General features: G+C 41.6%; 2 protein-coding genes across 7 annotated transcripts in view; one reads left to right on the forward strand and one right to left on the reverse strand.

The window, feature by feature from the left end:
* PROS1 (protein S) overlaps window positions 1-14,778 on the reverse strand; it is a 34,752-nt gene extending 19,974 nt beyond the window's left edge. The window contains exons 1-7 of the mRNA XM_055801361.1: window positions 14,408-14,778; window positions 10,023-10,180; window positions 8,950-8,974; window positions 8,532-8,618; window positions 4,712-4,834; window positions 4,433-4,555; window positions 2,419-2,544 (exon numbers count right to left, since the gene is read on the reverse strand). Coding sequence (XP_055657336.1) covers window positions 2,419-2,544; window positions 4,433-4,555; window positions 4,712-4,834; window positions 8,532-8,618; window positions 8,950-8,974; window positions 10,023-10,180; window positions 14,408-14,486 — 721 coding nt within the window. The 5' untranslated portion in view covers window positions 14,487-14,778. The remainder of the gene's footprint in view (window positions 1-2,418; window positions 2,545-4,432; window positions 4,556-4,711; window positions 4,835-8,531; window positions 8,619-8,949; window positions 8,975-10,022; window positions 10,181-14,407) is intronic.
* Window positions 14,779-14,926: 148 nt separating this feature from the next.
* ARL13B (ADP ribosylation factor like GTPase 13B) overlaps window positions 14,927-18,255 on the forward strand; it is a 45,733-nt gene continuing 42,404 nt past the window's right edge. For 2 of the 6 annotated variants that reach the window (XM_055801362.1, XM_055801367.1), the window contains exon 1: window positions 15,107-15,356. The gene's annotated coding sequence lies outside the window, so the exon portion shown is untranslated. Of the gene's footprint in view, window positions 15,034-15,105; window positions 15,357-17,375; window positions 17,594-18,255 lie in introns of those variants that run through there. The other 4 variants (XM_055801364.1, XM_055801366.1, XM_055801365.1 and 1 more) reach the window with 4 other exon arrangements.

The following is an 18,255-nucleotide window of genomic DNA, read 5'->3' on the forward strand; positions in this document are numbered from 1 at the left end:
TGTGGGTAGGCAGGGTTTTGTGTGTGTTGAAGAATTCACGAGGGAAGGGGAAACCTCGATTCCTCAAATCTTCAGACCATGTGCTAGCGAGGGACTAATAACTGGAATACAGACATACTCTGTGCTGTTTGATTAACTGGTTCAGTCACTTCTTTAATAGATGGTCCCCCTTCAGAGAGGGAAGAAGAATGTAGGGAAAGACATGCCAAAACTTAGGTAATTCTTTAAAATATGGGTTCCGATTTGTCTCCTCGCTACTGACTGCAAGACAGACCCTGCTAGCACAATAAGCATACTTACCCATTCCCACTACTCCTTTTTTTGGCAAGGTGTTTGAAATTGCAAAGGTGGTGAGGAGATGATAATCAAGTTGTGTATCTAAAACTGTACGGTTTCTATGAAACAAAGACTGGACTGTACAGATATCGTCCACTGACAGTGTCTCCCAAAAGGTGGGGATGAAAAACTGTAGCAACATTCTGCTAGGAACGGGTGAGAAAAAAAAACCACAAACCCTCTTCTAGTCCACGCTAATAGTATCTGTCATCACAGAGACAGTTGTGCAAAAACGTATGTAAATTTGGTTTTTCTAATAAGCATAATTGAATTTGGCCACCTACATGTGATATGACAATGAAGAGGTAATGTCATTTAGTATTTCTGTAAGGCTACATTCCTGTCAGTCTGCACAATCCTGTCCTTAGACAGGATTTGGTGACTCATTTAATGTGGTTACAACGAGGTCTGAAAGCTTAGCAGCATAATCCTCCTTCTAGGAGGTAAGACTTTGCTCATTTTAATGTCCTCATCCTACAAACTTCTGGAATCCGTGTTTCAGAAGAAAAACAACACTTAAATTTAATTTGATGCAACCCATGTATCTGCAGAAAGTACTAAGAGGAGTGAGAGATTAATTACTGTGACATTTTCCTCATTTCAGTGCACACAGGGACACAAAATTGTCAGTAACGTTTTAATCCCATAGGAACCGGACAAAGACCTGACATCTGAATATGTAATCATTACACTATGCAAAGCTTTGGCACAAGAAAGCTGCGCACGAAGCCATGGAGCAAAAGATTCATGGCCAGCAAGAAGCTACTTTTGTGTCCTTTTGAGCAATAACATAAAGGCAGCATTTAAAATAAAAATCAGTCACTGATACTTTTTTATTAAACTGGCAATGTAGAAAATTCCTCTTCATAGTAAAACACTAAGAGCTTGTATTTCTCTTCTACAATTGAAATTTTATTTCTGATGTGTATACTAAACAGAAACTTCAACAAGTAGAGAGAAATAAAATGTGTTCTAGGACAATTATGCAAATATTTTCAATGCTTGAAGAAGTTATTTTATTATGGTCTGTGTATGAATGGCTTCTTGCTGCCTTACTGCTAGCTATCGGTACTTCCCAACTTTGCTGTAATTGTTACGGAACTTAATTTTGAAATTCTTCCTTCCCGATTTTCATTTTAGAAAAGAATATACCAAATGAAAGATTCTTCTGGTGCAGCTCCTTTTTTCATCGCTCCTTTTCTGGATATTTAAGAACATCTTCATTTTAAATGCAAGGTCTTTATAAAAAATCTTTTATACAGCTGCCACGCTGTCATTTCCAGCTTAGAATGGAGATCAGTTCACTCTAATGCTGTTATTTCTAGCATAACTAGACACCCTGAGGAAGGATTAAATGAATGTTATTTTAAATGGAATTCAATGACCTCAGTGAAAAGCTCTTTCCAATATCTGAGATCTAAGGACATACAAAGGACAGAGACTGAGCCCCTAGGCATGAGGGCTAAATAAGCACCTAAACAGCCTATCAGATGGATAAAGACACGCTTTTTTGGTTTTTGAGACAATCTGATTAAGCACGGTTTTCATTTCTGGTGATTACCTCTTCATAAATCTTCCTGTCTTGCCCAGTTCTGAATTACCAAATGTGTACTTTTAATTGATTTTGCTATAGCTTGTCTTGAGTTAGGGATATTTATTAAACTGATTGACATCAAGTATTTCACCCTTGTAACTGTAACGATGCTTAAAAACAAGGTACAGGACACTCTAGTAATGCCCAGATCCTCAACAGATTGCTCCAAGTTCTCTGAAAGAAACATGCTGGCTGGTTTGAGAGCTTGGACAGAAAGTCCTCTCTACAGTGGGACAGGAGAGCTCCCATGACAGAAAGTTACCTGGCATACAGCAGGACACGGCAGTGTACCATAAAACCCTCTGATGTCTGGGAGTAAGTCATTGCTACTGTACATACTACATATAATATAGCCTGACTGAACCTCTGAAAAAACAGAAAAGTGAGTCATATTGTAATAAACAATATGATACACCACTAGATGTGATGCTGGAGTTTAGTATAGCAGTGGATTTAAATTTTTAAAAAAAGAGGTTGTGAAGACCTACCTTCACAGTTCTTGGAAGTTGAGTTATATGTGTAGCCTTCTGCACATTCACATTCGTATTTCCCCAGGGTGTTTTTACAGACAGCTGTCCCACAGATGTTTGGATCCAACACACATTCATTTATATCTAAAAATACAAACAAGTTATCAAAACAAATCACTCCCTTGCATACCGTTTTTTCCTAACCCTATCCAAAAACTATGCAAATTGAGAGAGGCTGGCAAACTGTCTCTTTCTTGCTAGGTCTACCATGCTTTAGTAGCAGACTATAGCTATAGCAATAAAGATTTCAAGAGGTCTCTAAAAGGCACTTCTGCATGCTCTCAGTGAAAACAAATTATCTGCCTGCCTACCTTTCCAATTCCCTCATGTGTTCTGTGGGTAACAGGAAAAGGGATGCATGTCCAGGAAGACGGAGAGAGAAACAGTCTGCAGGTTTCCTGTAAACTAAACCAGACTGCATAATAAAATCCTATCTTAGAAAAAAAGACATCCAGAAAGGCAAGAAATAATCCTATCAAAGTTTCTTATATGCTACAATCAATTCATGTCACAATTGTCTTTTAATTGGCTATGCTGACAGGTGTTCAAGTCCCTCACTGTCTCTCCATTCCTCAAACCATTTTAGTGTCTATCTTCTGTGCTGTTTCCAATTTTTCAATGTCATTTTCAAAATGCAGATGTGACAACTGGATGCAGCCTGTAGTATCAATCTTACTAAATGTCTTGCAAACAGAATAATATCAGATCCCTGATAGTACTTCAGCTCCTACTTGTATGTGCAGGGATCATTCTAGTTTTCTCTGTGGTTCTGTAGTAGTAGTGGAAAAGGTGCTGCACAGGGAGAACAGATTCTGCCGCTGGCTTGCAATGACTCCCAAACCATTTTTGAAGTTGAAGCTGTCCTGAATTCTGCCTACTTTTCTACAGCTGCAGCGTGTACTCCAAACTCCTAGGTGTGTAATTTTATAGTTGGATGTAATGAAACACTTAAACCTGGTTTATCAAATGATCAAACTAGTATTCTAGGTACTAAGGTATATTAGCATATTTTTATCTTTGATTATTTTTTTAACCAACTATTCCAGTATCTTTCCAAGAATTAAAGAGATTCTAACCAACTTATCTACTTGCCCTTTTTGACAAAAGAGCAGTCTTCTGTTCTTCTGGAATTTCTCTGGAAATTATTCATTCACAAAAATATACATACTAAAGGAACTGACATTGGGAGATGGCCCTCAAGTGTGGCCTCTTAAATTATTTGACACTATCCAAGACTGTTATCATAGCTTGGCAATAAAATATGACATTAAAACAGAATGAGGTTGTATTTTTTCCTAACTATGCAGTAAGAATTGCTAATTATGTCAATGCATAGTCTTTATGTGGAATGGAATGAAGCACGTGGGTCATGGCCTAATAATAACAGACACAAGCATGTACAGAAAAAAAATGATGCTGGGTGAGTAAAAGACAAATCTTTCTCTCCATTAAGGGCATTTTCAGATTCATTAATAGTTTCTTTTCCAATGAACTTCAAACTCCCAAAAGAGCAGCATCACTAATTAGGAGTGATTCAGCCTAAACCAGTGTTTACCAGACATGGTAACAGTATCACCTGGTTGCACCATTCTAGATTCTTGTCTCAGCATGCTTAAAGGGTATGTGAAAATGGTTAGTGACCAAAGCTGTACAGAGCTCTAGTAACGAAGCAGAATCTAATGTACAGCCTTTCTCCTTTTTCCATTTATTTTTTCCCCCCTCCCTGAATTGGTTTCAACCCATCTCAGTTCCATGATCTGGTTTGCTGTACGGTTGCCCAAAGGCTTGCAGTGGTATAAGGCTGCAGGTGGAATGAGTAGCCAAGGTGAAGCAGGGCTCATCTCTCATAGGCAATGCAAGCTTCTGCTGACTTAGAGCATTTAGGGAATACTGAACTCAATTATTTCCTCTCTCTAGTCAACAGGCAATGTACTGTCATATAATGATGTTCTCCTTGCATCTCGCTTCCTACCTCCACAATCCCGTTTATTTGTGTGCATGAAATAGCCATCTTCACATAAACAACGGTAGCTTCCAGGTAAATTAGAACAGCGTTGGCTACAACCTCCGTTTGAGTCTTCACATTCATTTATATCTAAAAGAAAAACAAAATAAAAATCTCTGCTGAGGGGAAGGCATTCATTGACCAACTGTGTGGTAGTAGATATACTTAAAGTTTTGATACTATACAATAATAGTAGAACTGTAGTGTTCTTGAGAACTAACATCATGATGATATTAGAGACTATACCTTCTTCACATTTTTCTCCTTGCCATCCCAGTTTACATACACATGTATATTTGGCTTGTCCATCTATGCAATCCTTATATCCATCTTTATGGCACGGCAGAGGGCTACACTGATTTGAAATCTCTGTGGGATGGAAAACATTGGAAATACTTGTTACTTGGCGTTATTTTTCCTCAAGGATCAGTTTAGCCTTTTTCTTCTCTTCCCACAGGTACCTTTCATAAACAGGAAGGAGCTTGATGCATAACATCAAGTATCCATACAACCATCTTGCTACTAATTCTGTCACCAAGAATTTGCAAGTGGCTGAGAGAAAAAAAAAGCCATCAGTACTTTTTCTTTGTCAGGTAGAAAACAACTAGAAAACAAATGATTTACTAAGCCATGTTAAAGCTTGCAAGATGTGACAAAACACAGACTTAACAACTGTTTTCATTACATTTTAAGGACGTATTTCAGTTTTTAAAGAACAGTGGCTCTTTAAAATGGTGCTCTGCCCCATCATATTACCACGGATTTCACTAGAAATACCAAAGTTTCAAGAATACCAAGAATCCAAGATTAAGAGACCAGTTTCTCTATTCAAGGAGGGTCACATTTACAAAGAAACTAACAACTTGGGTTGCCTTGGCTGTCCAGGTCCTGTGGGTAGACTGGATATGTCAGTGTCGAATACTACTGCCTTTTACAAATATTAACTTCAATGGCAAACAAATTTGCATTGTAAAGAGATCAACTGGAGACTGTGCTTACTAGCAAGATCTAAGAAAGCAAGGCTCAAAATAAAAGACTAGGGCAGAGAACACAGAATGCCCTGCCTTTTTTTTCTCTAACCAATATACATGAAGTTCTTTTAACTTTCCCCCCTGCCTATTTTCGTAATTTTACATCACCATACCACATAAGGCATCATTCTGTTTGTGTCTCCTGAATATGCTGGTAGCTTTTTGGATTATTTTTCTGCAGGCCTTCAAACATTACAAACACATTGTTTCTATTTAAAGTTATGTTCTTGTAAAGCTCTGGAATGTCATTCTGAGGCATGCTTTTTAAAAAGGTAGAGTTCTAAAAAAGAGCAGAATGAAAAGAAGAAAGAGTTTAGTGATAGTCGGATTCAAAAAAGTGGAATGAAAGGCAAGTCTTCCTGAAGACTGAAACTTGCTACAATTCTGTATGCAAGGCCTCCAGTGAGGTGATCGCTCAAATGTTTCTTACTTCACTCAAAAGAGCTAAAGAACTGAGCCCCACAGAATTATGTTTAGTCTTTTGTGACCAAGAAAGCTTAACAAAATCTGTGTTTGTATATTACATATATATCTATATGAATTGTATATATCAATTAAATCTACTCCTAATTAAATTTTGCTGCAAGTAAATCCAGAAGCCCAGAGGCCAGTCAAGCTCCACAACTATACAGCACTTCTAGAACAGGTGCTGCACAGCATGCAATAGTCACAGTGCAGGCTCTGTGTTGCAGGGAGCTCCAGTTGCCAATGAAGACTGACAGAAGAAATTGTGTAGAATACATAAAAGGAATGGGGTTTATGTATGGATCCTTCACAGCAATTTACAAAGTTCTAGAACTCCCTACATTTCCCCCCCCCCCCTTTTTTTTTTTTTTTAATTATTTACTGCTTTTGTAGGTCCAGGAACAAGTGTGTGAACTAAGCTTATTTTGAGCAAAGAGTTTCATAAGTGATAGATGTAGAAGGCACCCTAAGAGTGTGCAACCGGGGAACAAACTTGACTGTAAATGTTTCTGAGCAAAAGACAGTGATGACTTGTAAGAGTCTGAACTGAGAGAAAAAGGATTGAGTTGGCAGTGTGAAACATGAGTAGATCGAATGAGATGAATTAAGGATATAAAGGGCAAGAAGTTTGAGGAAACCAATGAATGAACAAAGGAGAACTGGTGAAATACACTAGAGGAAGAAGACAAGACAGGATGGACAGGATTGGATGAACAAAGAGGTTATGTCCACAGATGAATGATTAAGATGTCACTGAAGGAACAGTAATGCAGCAGCCATTTTTCCTGAAAGTGGGCTTGGTGTTCCTCTTTTTCCCAGTTCAGGGTGCCTTCTAACCTACTATCCAGCAATGTCTTTTGATAAACATTTGTGACAACAATGAAATGTCAGAACTGATACTCAGCCTGCAATAGAAAGGGTATGTGGTGGCAAAAAATGTATTGTGGTACCTGTATCCTCTGCCACTCAGAGGTTTTGGTATCCATGAGATGTGTCATGGTGAGCTGTACAGATGTAAAGGCAGGGATCTGTAAGTGTTTATTTTCAAAAGCAATTAAGTATGCAGATGTATGGGATACAGATGCTCAGGGACTTAAAAATGCATATTAGATACATGCTTGTTATTTTTATTCCTTGATTTTTTTTCAGCTTGAGACTGAAACCAGTTACTGTATTATTATAAACTAATTCTTATAATTATTTAATTATTTCTCATTAGGGATTTTTTTTTTCATTTTGACAATATCAAAACAATTTGGATCAACAAGTTCAGAAAGACAGAACTTTTAAAATAAAAAAGAAAATGTAGACATCAGTATCACAAAATCTTTGTCTCAATGAAAATACATTTTACAAAAATAAATGTTAAATACTTTTAATGGGAACTTTAAATTCCACTTTCTCAGCAGTAGCTCCCTTCCAGAGATGTGCATAAATTTTGTTGAACATCTAGGCCTTAGAAACACTTGAAAATCTTATCCATACTCACTTTACTTCTCCTTTATCCTGGTGACTGTCCAATAGTAACAGTTCATTTAATTTGATTTTATAATGTGAATCCAAATGGAGAAATACAATGACTATCAAGTAATCTAGTTGTTTTCACTGGGCAATACAAAAACACTGCACATTCACGGAGCTCTGCTAAATCCTTTCCTCCTAGGATCTCTAATGAGAATAAGAAAGAGTGATATGAATGGGAGTACATTCATTGGCCAAGTGATCTGGAAATTATGTTCATCCATGACCATATGCAGTGTAATTATCAAGGACTTTTTTTGCCTTCCATTGCTTTCAATGACAAAACCAGTGTCAGATGGTTAAGTATCCCTATTCAAACTAATTGAAAGCTTCTATGATGTAACCAGGCTGTAAAGGTTTAAGAGGTTTAGAGAGATGTTTCAACTGTGACATTTAAGGAACATGGTACAGATTGCTTCCTGTGAATTCACTAGAAAAAGACACAATTCACACTAGACTTATGAATGTATAGGCATAAAAAAATTAAAATATTTAAGCAGTATCACAAGTTTCACGCTTTGTGACCTTCTTGTGTCTGGAGTCAATGTCTATGTCTTCCATCTAGTAACTGAATTTTTCAGCCAGTAATGTTACCCACTTCATGAAGGGCTACAGTGTAGCTATGGGCCAAAGAGTGTTAGAATGGAGAATTAGCCAGATGGATAACTGACTGAACAGGACTTGCTAGATGCAAAGAATCAAGCGTAACTATTAAAGGAAGTGGTAGAGTACAGAGGACATACTCGGGAATGCTGATGAGTTGGTGTAGGACAGTTCTGGTTTTGGATGAATTCTACCTTCTATTTTGCAGTTAATTATGTTTCTTTTCCAGCATGCTTTATAAAGTTAACAGTCATTTATACCGCTTGCTCTGAAAATGCTCCATCTCACCTAATTTTTATTTGTGAGTTTCTTTTTTAGATTATTGAGTTTGCCTGTGAGTTAATGGAGATTTGTCTCTTCTTCTGCCTAGGTGAACTTTCTAGCCACCTACGTGTGTGTTCTTAGACCTGAGTACTTTAGGTAAAGGATCTCACAGCAGCACTTACCATTGACACAAGCCCTCAGGTCAGCTGGAGAATCTGGAGTAACTGCAGTAACCCTGAAAATCCCTGCTCGATAGGAGGCAAGGCAGCCTGCAAATGCAAACCCACACAATCTGCTTATGATACAAACACTCATTTAGACTGAAATTACAACAGCCTATGCAAGGCATCTTCAAAGAGTCTGCTCTCACAGCTTGAATTAGAAAACTTGTCTGGGCATATTAAGGACAGCTGATCACAGACCAACCTTCTGAGTGCCTCTGCTCGGATCTAAGCACACAGAACTGCCTAGGAACTCCTATGCATTATAATCAGCACAGAAATCATTCAAGGGCTACGGGCAGAATAACTAAACTAGTATTATCTAAATAAGAAGATCAGTGAATGATATACTAGAGTTGTTCAGGTTTTTTGTACTTACTTAAATATTTGGGATAAAAATACTCCTGCAGAAAGAAAAGAAAAATAAAGACCAATAAAAATTTAAGGTAGGTAGAATTACAGCAGAATATATTCCTGAATACATTCTAAATTATAATGGTATCATAACTACAAAAGAAGCAAACAAGAAAAAGTCACTTTGACTCATAGAATATAGACCAATGTTTCTATATCACTATTGTTTAGGCTAAAACAGCAGACTTTGATAAACACAAGACAGTGAAGAGATTAAGATACTGCACTGAATTCAGAGTGAAGGCAATGAAATTAATTGGGTGTCAAAATTACATTGAAAATTCTCTCTTTAAATGGGAGGATCTTGCCTGATGTTACTGGATGCAGAGCAGTCTCCTTTATTTCCCTTTTCCACCCTAAAATAAGCAAAATCCCCTGGAATGGGTTGAACTTTGTACATGTAATTAATTCCAAATAAAGTGAAAATTGTTACTAAAACAGAAATTGTTAAAAACCCCTGATTATTTATTACTAAAACTATTTAAATTTGACAATCAGTATATCCAAATACAGGCAATGTTATCAAAGTCAGAACATGGAACTGGCATAGCTTGCAAAATAAAATTCATTTTACTCACACGTATTTTGTAATAAACCTTTTACAGTACAAAGTTGAATAAAATCTATGTAATACTAAATAACATGCAGTAGGAATGAAGTGAGGAACAGAGTTCTCCCCACTAGGAAAAAAGCTTGCAGTAATACATCCATTCCATTCATTAAAAGGGCTGCACAGCCACGCATCTTCTGTGTAAAATTTTAACTGAAGCCAACAGAGTTTCCCCACACGGAATGCCTGCAGATAACTGTGGTCTAGAACTGGTGGTCTGTACTGGAAACTAAAATAATATGTACTCAACTATCCTCTTTGCTTATACAGTCTTCATTACTAATTGTGCAGGTTCTATCCACAAAAGAATTTCAAACCAGTCCGCATGTTGGGCTTCTTTTAGTTTTGCAGTGTGAATTCTATGTACTTTTAGCTTTCCCTCTGCAAAGAACTACTATCTACCTTGTAGATATTAATGAGATACTTACAGTTTCAGGATTATTTTCAAAGATTTCCCTGGCTTCTTCCTTATTGCATAATTCTTCAATGCACTCTCTTTCTAGATTTCCCTTCTTACTTTCCTCCATAAAAGAATTTGCTCGTCGTTTCCTCACCAGGAACTGAGAGGCATACTGCTGGGATAAAACTTTGTAGAAACAAAGCTCTGTTGTTATTTATTTATTTATTAACAGCTGAAAAACACTGTAATCACTTAAATATGAGAATCTAACACAAAAGTCTAAACTAAATCCTTAGTCAGGATTTGCTGTTTGCTATGATCTTGAAAACTGTGGGCAAGAAAACCTAGAATTCTGTTTTCTGTATGTGGGGTAGCTGTTTCTGACCAAAAAATTCCTAAGTTACCAAAAAAAATGTTTGGGTAGTGCTGTGCCTGAAGCATAACTTAAATGTCATGTGCAGGACAAGATATTTCTTTTTTAGCTATAGATATTACAAAGTGAGATATGTGACCAACAAGAGGAAAAAAGCTGTGAGGCCTTTAATATTACGTGTTTCAGTAATATTCTATGGGTAAATATTCTGAACATATTTAACTTATCTGAGACCAAAACTGTGTCTTACAAAATCAGGCTACCTGTTAAATGTAATTAACATAAATGTTATTCTGTTTTTCAGAACCACAAAGAACAGGACAAAATGAAAGGTGAGAGTGATATCCTGAGAAATATCAAGGCAGACAACCTAGAAATACATTCACATTTTACCAAGATAAAATACAACTGTAAGTAACTTATATTTCAGGTCTTTGATGTTATGTGCCATTACTTAATTTTCATGTATCTTATTACTGTCATTTTATTGACTTTTACACAAATGGTGAACAAATAAGTGAGTTGGGAAATTATATTAGAAATGAAAGGGTTGCTTCTATGTTCTTTACAGAGCACACACTATAGGAGTAGCAATGAAATTAGACTGCCTCAGTTTAATTTTTGGACATACATTGTGATTAAGAGAAACACGGAAGAGCATAACTGGAAAAAGTCCAGCTGATAGGGTTAAAGAGCATCACTGACATATGTTAACTAGAGAGCACTACACTTCCGAACTTGCCCTTCTTTTATCAGCCTTTGCACAACTTAACCTCTCAGACCAGCACAACTGTGTGAGGGTAATGACACTTGCAGTGCAAACCAGATACGGTGTACATACATATTCATCACTAATCTAAAAAGATCATTTCAAGCAGACATAGCCAATTCAGTACTGTTTATGAGCACGCAATACCTCAACCTCAGAGCACCTTTGTAACTAAAACCTACATATGTTACCGAAAAGCCTCGATCAAGTGACAGGGAACACAACTGAAGCACTCTGAAGCACTGCAACATCTGATAATGATCTGAAGAAACCTTTCTGTTACAGCATCCTAAATGTATTTGATTTGGGATAAGCCTGTATCTCCAAACTGATGTTTGCTTTCTTTCTGGTAAGACTAATCTTTCTGGTAAGGCAACAGCTACGATTTCCTGAGCATAAGGTGGACATGGTACAGCATACCTCCAAAGTTTTGAAGCACACCTTCACCTCGGAGAGGAGCCAGCAAGTTGCTTAGAAACGCAAGGAGGAGAAGTCAGTTTGTGCCCTTCTCCACCAATAAGTATATGAGCAGGCAGCAGCCCAGTATTTGAGGACTCATTCCTTCTTATATACATGACCTACATGGTGTTCTTAAAGAAAAGTCTTAATTTCTGGGCCCCCACTTCCAGAAATTCTTGGCACAAAAGAAATGATTCAAGCCTGCTTTCTTCCTCTAGTGTTTTCTACTTCCACAAATGTTAAATTATGCCAGAAGTACATCTCAAGGGCTGTTAACAATGTATTTCAAGAGCTGGATTTGGATTCTCTGATTGTTACGTATTCCTCATACAGCAGTTAGGAAGAGCAGTGAATTGGAAATTGTTGCAACTGGATCTCCTAGACTTTCTCTCTCAAGTCCACAAGCCCATCACTGACATGGCGTCTGCTGGGAGGGTGGCAAAAAGCACGGTGAGATGACAGAAGGACCTCATGAGAGCTCTTCTGAGCCCTAACTGCACTGGAAAGCATACCCAGAAAATATTTTTGCTGTTTATCACCAACTGCTGCTAGCAGTGTCATTTCAATTAACTTGGGTAGATGGCTGTATTTGTCACTACGTAAAAGCAGACTAACAAGAAGGATGCAGAAAGTGTATCTGTTCTGAGGGAAAAGGAGTGACAACAAAATAGTAAAATTCTGCATTGCACCTGCTGGTTTTGTTTACAGTGGAGATTTTCTACCAGTGCAAGCATGCTGACATAGCTTTGGGGCAGGGGCTCTGTGCTATAGGTGAGGCCTAATTTACAGCTGACTTTAAACAATCTTGTTTTGATCTTTAGCTACATCAATCTCATTGTGACACAGTTTTTCAGTAAATAAAGCACAAGAAAATTCCAAGTGCATGCAGTGTTCTTCAGGACATTACACCAGATGTAACACTGCTTATCTTGTGATTTCAATACAGTGGGGTAATGGAAACAAGTATTTCCCCCTACATCACAGCAGGTCAGCCTTCTCCTAAGCTGATTTCCTATGACTTCTGAGTTCAAATAACACAGGTAGCTCAATGAAAATCCATGTTTTTAGTGCAAAGATTTCAATTCCCATGCATAGAATTAGTACTGTATTTATTCAACTGGTTTTAATTTTTTTAAAATTAAAAATCCCGACTACTGCTGCTGCTGTCAGTTTGATTACAGGAAACTCCAGCACACTTTTGACCCTGCCAGACCGATAGTTAACCCTTAAGAACTCTGTGTGTTTCGTTTGGTTATCACTGAAGCCTGATAGAATTGAATTGCCTTATGATTAAAGCAGGTGTTGTGCAGACACTGTAGAGTGATTACTTATCAAGCACCTGTTTAGAAGCAGTGCTACTGAAAAAGAAAAATAAAAAATGGGGGAAGACGATGAGATTCAGTGGTTCCTTACAGCTGTTTTGTAGTATAGATGCAACTATAAACCTGCTGTAAGTGGGCTAGTTAAACATAGCTTAGAGCTGCTTACCTAATACCCCAGCTGCAGAAAGCAGTTGTAGCCTACTAGTGCTCTCTCCCAGAAACTCAGCAAGATCCGATAAACTGAATAAAAAGGAGATGTGATACCACTGTAGAAAGTGCTATCATCTTGTTTGTACAGCTGTTCTATGGCAATCAGCTCCACAATTCCAGCAACTACAGTCTCCCAAAATGCTCATCAGTGACATAAGCTTTACGCAGCCAACAAAATAAACCCAACCGACTGCTAATGTTTGCCTGTTCCTTCTCCCTCTTATCCAAAACATGTCCCTCACTGGATGTTGGATAGAATGCAGCTACACTAGCAGAGCCACAACTTTTTTTTATGATTATTGACTGGTACAAGCTGCATTATTAAGATCTGTTTTCTCTTTTTTTCCTCCCTGTTCCAGAAATCCCTGGCATTGTTCAGAGCCAGGCATAATAAACTGGACTACATGGACCACAGATACTTCGCACGCGTAAGCTTCAAATTTCTCACTGTTCATAAAAGAGAAAACTGACAAGGTACTCAGTGGGGAGAATAAATGGAACAGAAAATGTGATGAAAACAGGAGAAAAACAAACATTACAAAATGTTTATTAGAAGATTTATTTTTAGGACTTGTTCAAAAATGTTATAAAATGAACTTTCATCCTTCCATACTGTTCCCTTCACAATCAGAATCCCTAGCATTCAAACAGAAGTTTGAATAGTAAACATTAGTTTTTTACTTCTGCCTGTTTAATCATTAGTAAAACGCGTCAGGAACAGGCTTCTTTGAAACTGCAATTCTGCCTGTTCCAGATACACAGTGCCTTCTTTTGCTACTAAGCTCAAAGACTTCTTGTGTCAAAGATGTAAGCGTTGATTGTTTGTTGGGGTTTTTTTTTGATCTATAGGTGAGCGAGTAGTGCTTACCTAGGCCGATAGATCTGAACTCATGAAGGGAGTCAGGGCCGCTTGCCCGGACTCCACAGTATATGCCAACTCTCCAGAGAGCAAATGTTTTCTTTCCAAGCTAACCAAGCGCTGCTCGCGGGCTCACTGACTCCCGACTGCTGAGCTGCACCCCGGCCGCCACCCCCCCCGCCCCACTACAGCCCAGCTGCCCCGAAAGAAACCGCGGGGGCTGCGGGGCTCGCACCCGGGAGGGGACGCGGCGCCGCGCCGGTGAGGCGGGCAGCCCCTCGCCTCAGCGCTGAGGCCGCCGCCTGCGGCCCCCGACCCCACGCTCGCCCCCGGCGCTGAGGGCCGGGCTGTTGGGAGCGTGAGGGGCGCTAAGGGACCCCCCCCCCCGCACCCCGCCTGCCGCCCCCCTCGCCTCACTCACAGGTCGCGGCCTCCGCCAGGGCGATGGCCACCGCCAGGCCGGCCAGCAGCGGGAGGCACAGCCTGCCCCGCGGCCTCATCGCTACCGGGGGCAGCCGGGACCGCTCGCGGCACCGTAGCTGCGCGGCGGCTTCTCTGCGCGGCGGCGGTGGGGCCGGGCGAGCCTCTGAGGGCGGGAGGGAGGAGCAGCGGGGCGGGAGGAGGCTGCGCCGTGGCCGGGCAGCGCCGGTGGCCCGGCGGGAGCGTCAGTACGGGCCGCACTGTGGGCGATTCAAGCCTGGGCTGGGCCGCGGGGCGGCTCTGGGGGTCCGCAGGCATCCTCCCGCGGAGCGGCTCTCGGCAGACCACAAACCGAGGCGCTGGAGGGGGCTCGCACCCGCGGGACAGAGGCAAGCAGCGGCGGCCATTGCCGCAGGGTCGCGCCGCCCGCTGTTTACTTCAGCCAGAGGGCAGCGGGGGAGGGGGAGGCGGGCGTTCAGTGCTCGCCCCCTCGCAGCTAATTGGCTGATCCTCGCGGGCACCGAGGCAACCGGCCGCTCCTATTGGCTAGCCGCGGGCCCGCCTGCTCGCTCCCCGCCGCCCGAGCGTTAGCGTCGCCTGCCGTCGGCTCCGCTGCCAGCCCCGTAAGTTTGTACCTTCCCGCTTCCTGCTATCGGTAACCAGGGGTTACCAGCCTGGTTACGCGTCTCAACAGCCCCGGAGATCCCGACCTCCGCCAATGAGCGGCTGCGCGTGAGCGGTCACGTGACCCCCGGGGACTTGCCGCGTCGGGTCCGGCGCGGCGGAGCCGAGCGGAGTTACGCGCCCGCCCCCTCCCCCCGCCGCCGGAACGCCGGGCCCGCTGGCCGCCCTGGCGGGGACGGGCCCCGCGGCACCGAGCCCCCGGGGGCGCGGGCGGGCAGCCGTTAGCCCTCGGCCTGCGCGGCCTCGCCGCGTCCGCTGAGCGCCCGGTAAGTGCCGCTGGGCGGGCAGACGGCGGCTGGCGCTGTGAGGCGGCTGGCTGCGCGGCCCGGGCCGGCCCCGCCGGGGCCTGTGGTGTTTCCAGGGCAGAGGGGCGAGGCGGGCAGCGGTGGGTCGGTGCTGGGGCTCGAGGCTTCTTCAGGTACTTGTGCCCGCGGGGAGGGCGGGCTGCCGGCGCGGCGGGGGCGTCCCCCGGGCGGGCTGGCCGGTGAGGTGGGGGGCGGCCCCGCCGGGCTGGGGCCCAGCGTCCTGCGCTGCATCAAACGTCGGTGTCGGGCCGCAGCGGCAGCCGCGGGCGGTGGGTGCCGGGCGGCCTGCCTGTTGATTTTTATGAAGCGAAAAATATATTCCGCAGTAGAAGAGGCGAGCAAAGGAAACGTGCCTGCTCCGAAGCCTGCGTTTTAGGGCTGCTTCTGTTTTGGAAACGCCAGGAGGAACGTGGCTGGAAAAGCGTGGAAAGTCCCTTGAGTTTCTAGTCTTGTAGAAACTTCTTCATAGAAGAGCTGATGGTTCTAGACCTGTGTCTCACAAATACTTGTATGCTTCAGTCTTTTAAGATGTTACAGTTCTTGCTTGCTGTTCATGCACCTGTTTATACACTGCAATTGTGGCAGAGAGGATGGTGTTCAGATTTTTGCTGAATATGCCGCCTTCTCTGCTCAGAAGCTTGGTTTGCTGTTCGAAATATAATGCAATACAACTAAAAGACCGTGATTTTAAATTAAAACTCAAGTCAGGCAAGGAATATCACAGTAGGAGGTTAAATAAACCTTGAGGAGGGTCAGCTTTGAATGGTTTCTTTAATTATGTTTTGAAGAAAGTGAGAGCTTGATATGAATGAAAAAATCTAGCGTAAAAGCCTCTACCAAAGGCAGAACATTATAAACTGAAAGTGAAATGTGTAGAAGGTGCTTGTTTTGTGCTTCGACATGGAAGTAGATAACCTTATTTGTCAGGTGTCTTGGTTGTTGGACTTGCTGGTACCCAGTACTTTGGATCATGTAACATACAGGCTGCTAAGTAGCTCGTGATCTTAATCTAGAGTGTCAGGAGTTAATGCTGTTACCTATCATGTTTTTCTTAGTCTCTGTAGTATGCTTTTTCTGTTCTCATAACTAAAAAGGGGATCTTTGACACTCTTTAGTCCTTGACACTTGTGCTGACCTGCTACCTGAATGGTATATTGGTTTGACTACACGGATTTACGTATTTCTGAGTTTGTGGGTATGTTGGTTTTGCTTTGCCTCAACAAGCATAAAGAGTTTAAGCTGACATACATCTGGAACAGCTTCTCAGCGTTGTTAATGCAGCATATAAAGTACAGGTAGTATGTTCCATACTTATTTCAGAGATCAAGTATATTCAAAATAGCATAACATGATGTGATTTGCCTCTCCACCATAATTTTCTCAGCAGTGTTGAATGCCCCTTCCTCCTATCGTGGTATGTTTTGGAAATGTTTTATCTTATTTGTAACCTCATGCCCACCCCCCACCCCCCCCTTTAGGGTTTTGCATTTAAACAAGATTTCTCAGCGATGACATAGTCATCCTCTGCTTTCACTCTCTAACAAGTTTTTTTCATCTCATGAATCCCATTTAAAAGCTGTGAGCCACATCTGTGCTTTAGAGCAATTCTGTGACAATTTGCAAACCTAGACGATGTGTATAATATGGGATGGGAATTGTTCTGTGATGATGTTCAGGCACTGAAAAAGTTGCGGTTTTGTCAGTGCCTTGTTTGTTGTGCTGTTGTGTTTTGCTTTTCAGCAGAGCTAGCTGAAGACTTGTGTAGCAGTGTTCTCAAAGTTAGCTTTGTTGGTACTTGCTTGTGGGTTGAGGCACCATACTCTGCTGCATGTGGGGTGTTTTGAGGATTTTTTTGGATTCTTTGGAGCCTGGTTTTAATACTTGTAATAGTTGTAATCATTTTGCTGTCCTTTTTAGGAACTTCTTGGTTCTTCATACACTAAACTGTCCTATGGAGAAGCTACTTTCAGGTGCTCTTGTGTAACACAAGATAAATATTTAAAGAATATCTGTTATCTCTGCTCTGGAAGAAGCATTTCTGGCATTGAATGGTGGCAGATCCACACAAAGGCATCCCTGAATACAGCAGCTTCATAAGATCAGGAGAAGTTCTCAGTTCCTACCTGTATAAATTCTTCAAACCATCGTAGTTTCTTAGGGATAGTTCCTCAATTTTGTTCCCACTTCTGCTGGTCCAGGTGGGGAAAATCAAAACTTTGGAAAGTTGTTATAATCCTTAATTATTTTGTTTTCTGCATAATCCGAAGTTACCTTAGTTTGAGGTTAGTTATTGTTTAAAATATGAAAGGAATTTCTTTGTTTAAAAAATGAGTTTTAGAGGAACAAGCTTCAGAAAACTTGCTATGGTAGTTGAAAGTGTTAATTTGAATTATTTACACTTTTCAATCAATCTGCTCATGGTGGCTAGTTAGCAGGAGGGAATATCTCTACCTCTCAGCTGCTCTGATGTGAATCCAGTTGGGTTTTTTAGCTTAAGCTGTTGATCAAAATGGGTGCTAAGATGATATGAGCCTATGAGCTGAGGTGACAGTGCACATTCCTTCTGCAAGGGTTGTGATCATCTCTGGAGGAGAGATCGGTGTGTCATTAACCACCATCCCCTGTCCCATGACACATGCGTGGATTTATTCCCCTGTTCCATAGCCACCCCCCACCCCTTCTGTGAATAAGAACTGCTGGTGACTTGGGCCCCATCTCTGGAGGTGACCACTCAGGGCAGGGGAAGTAGCATGTTGGACTGCTGGGTGCCAAGACCAACTTGGGTTGAACCATCGCCATGCTTGCCTTGCTTCTTCACAAGGCTCATCCTCCTTTGGTTCAAGTGGTCCATGCTGTACAG

Source organism: Falco peregrinus, chromosome 4 (assembly GCF_023634155.1).
Source record: "Falco peregrinus isolate bFalPer1 chromosome 4, bFalPer1.pri, whole genome shotgun sequence".
Lineage (NCBI taxonomy): Eukaryota > Metazoa > Chordata > Aves > Falconiformes > Falconidae > Falco > Falco peregrinus.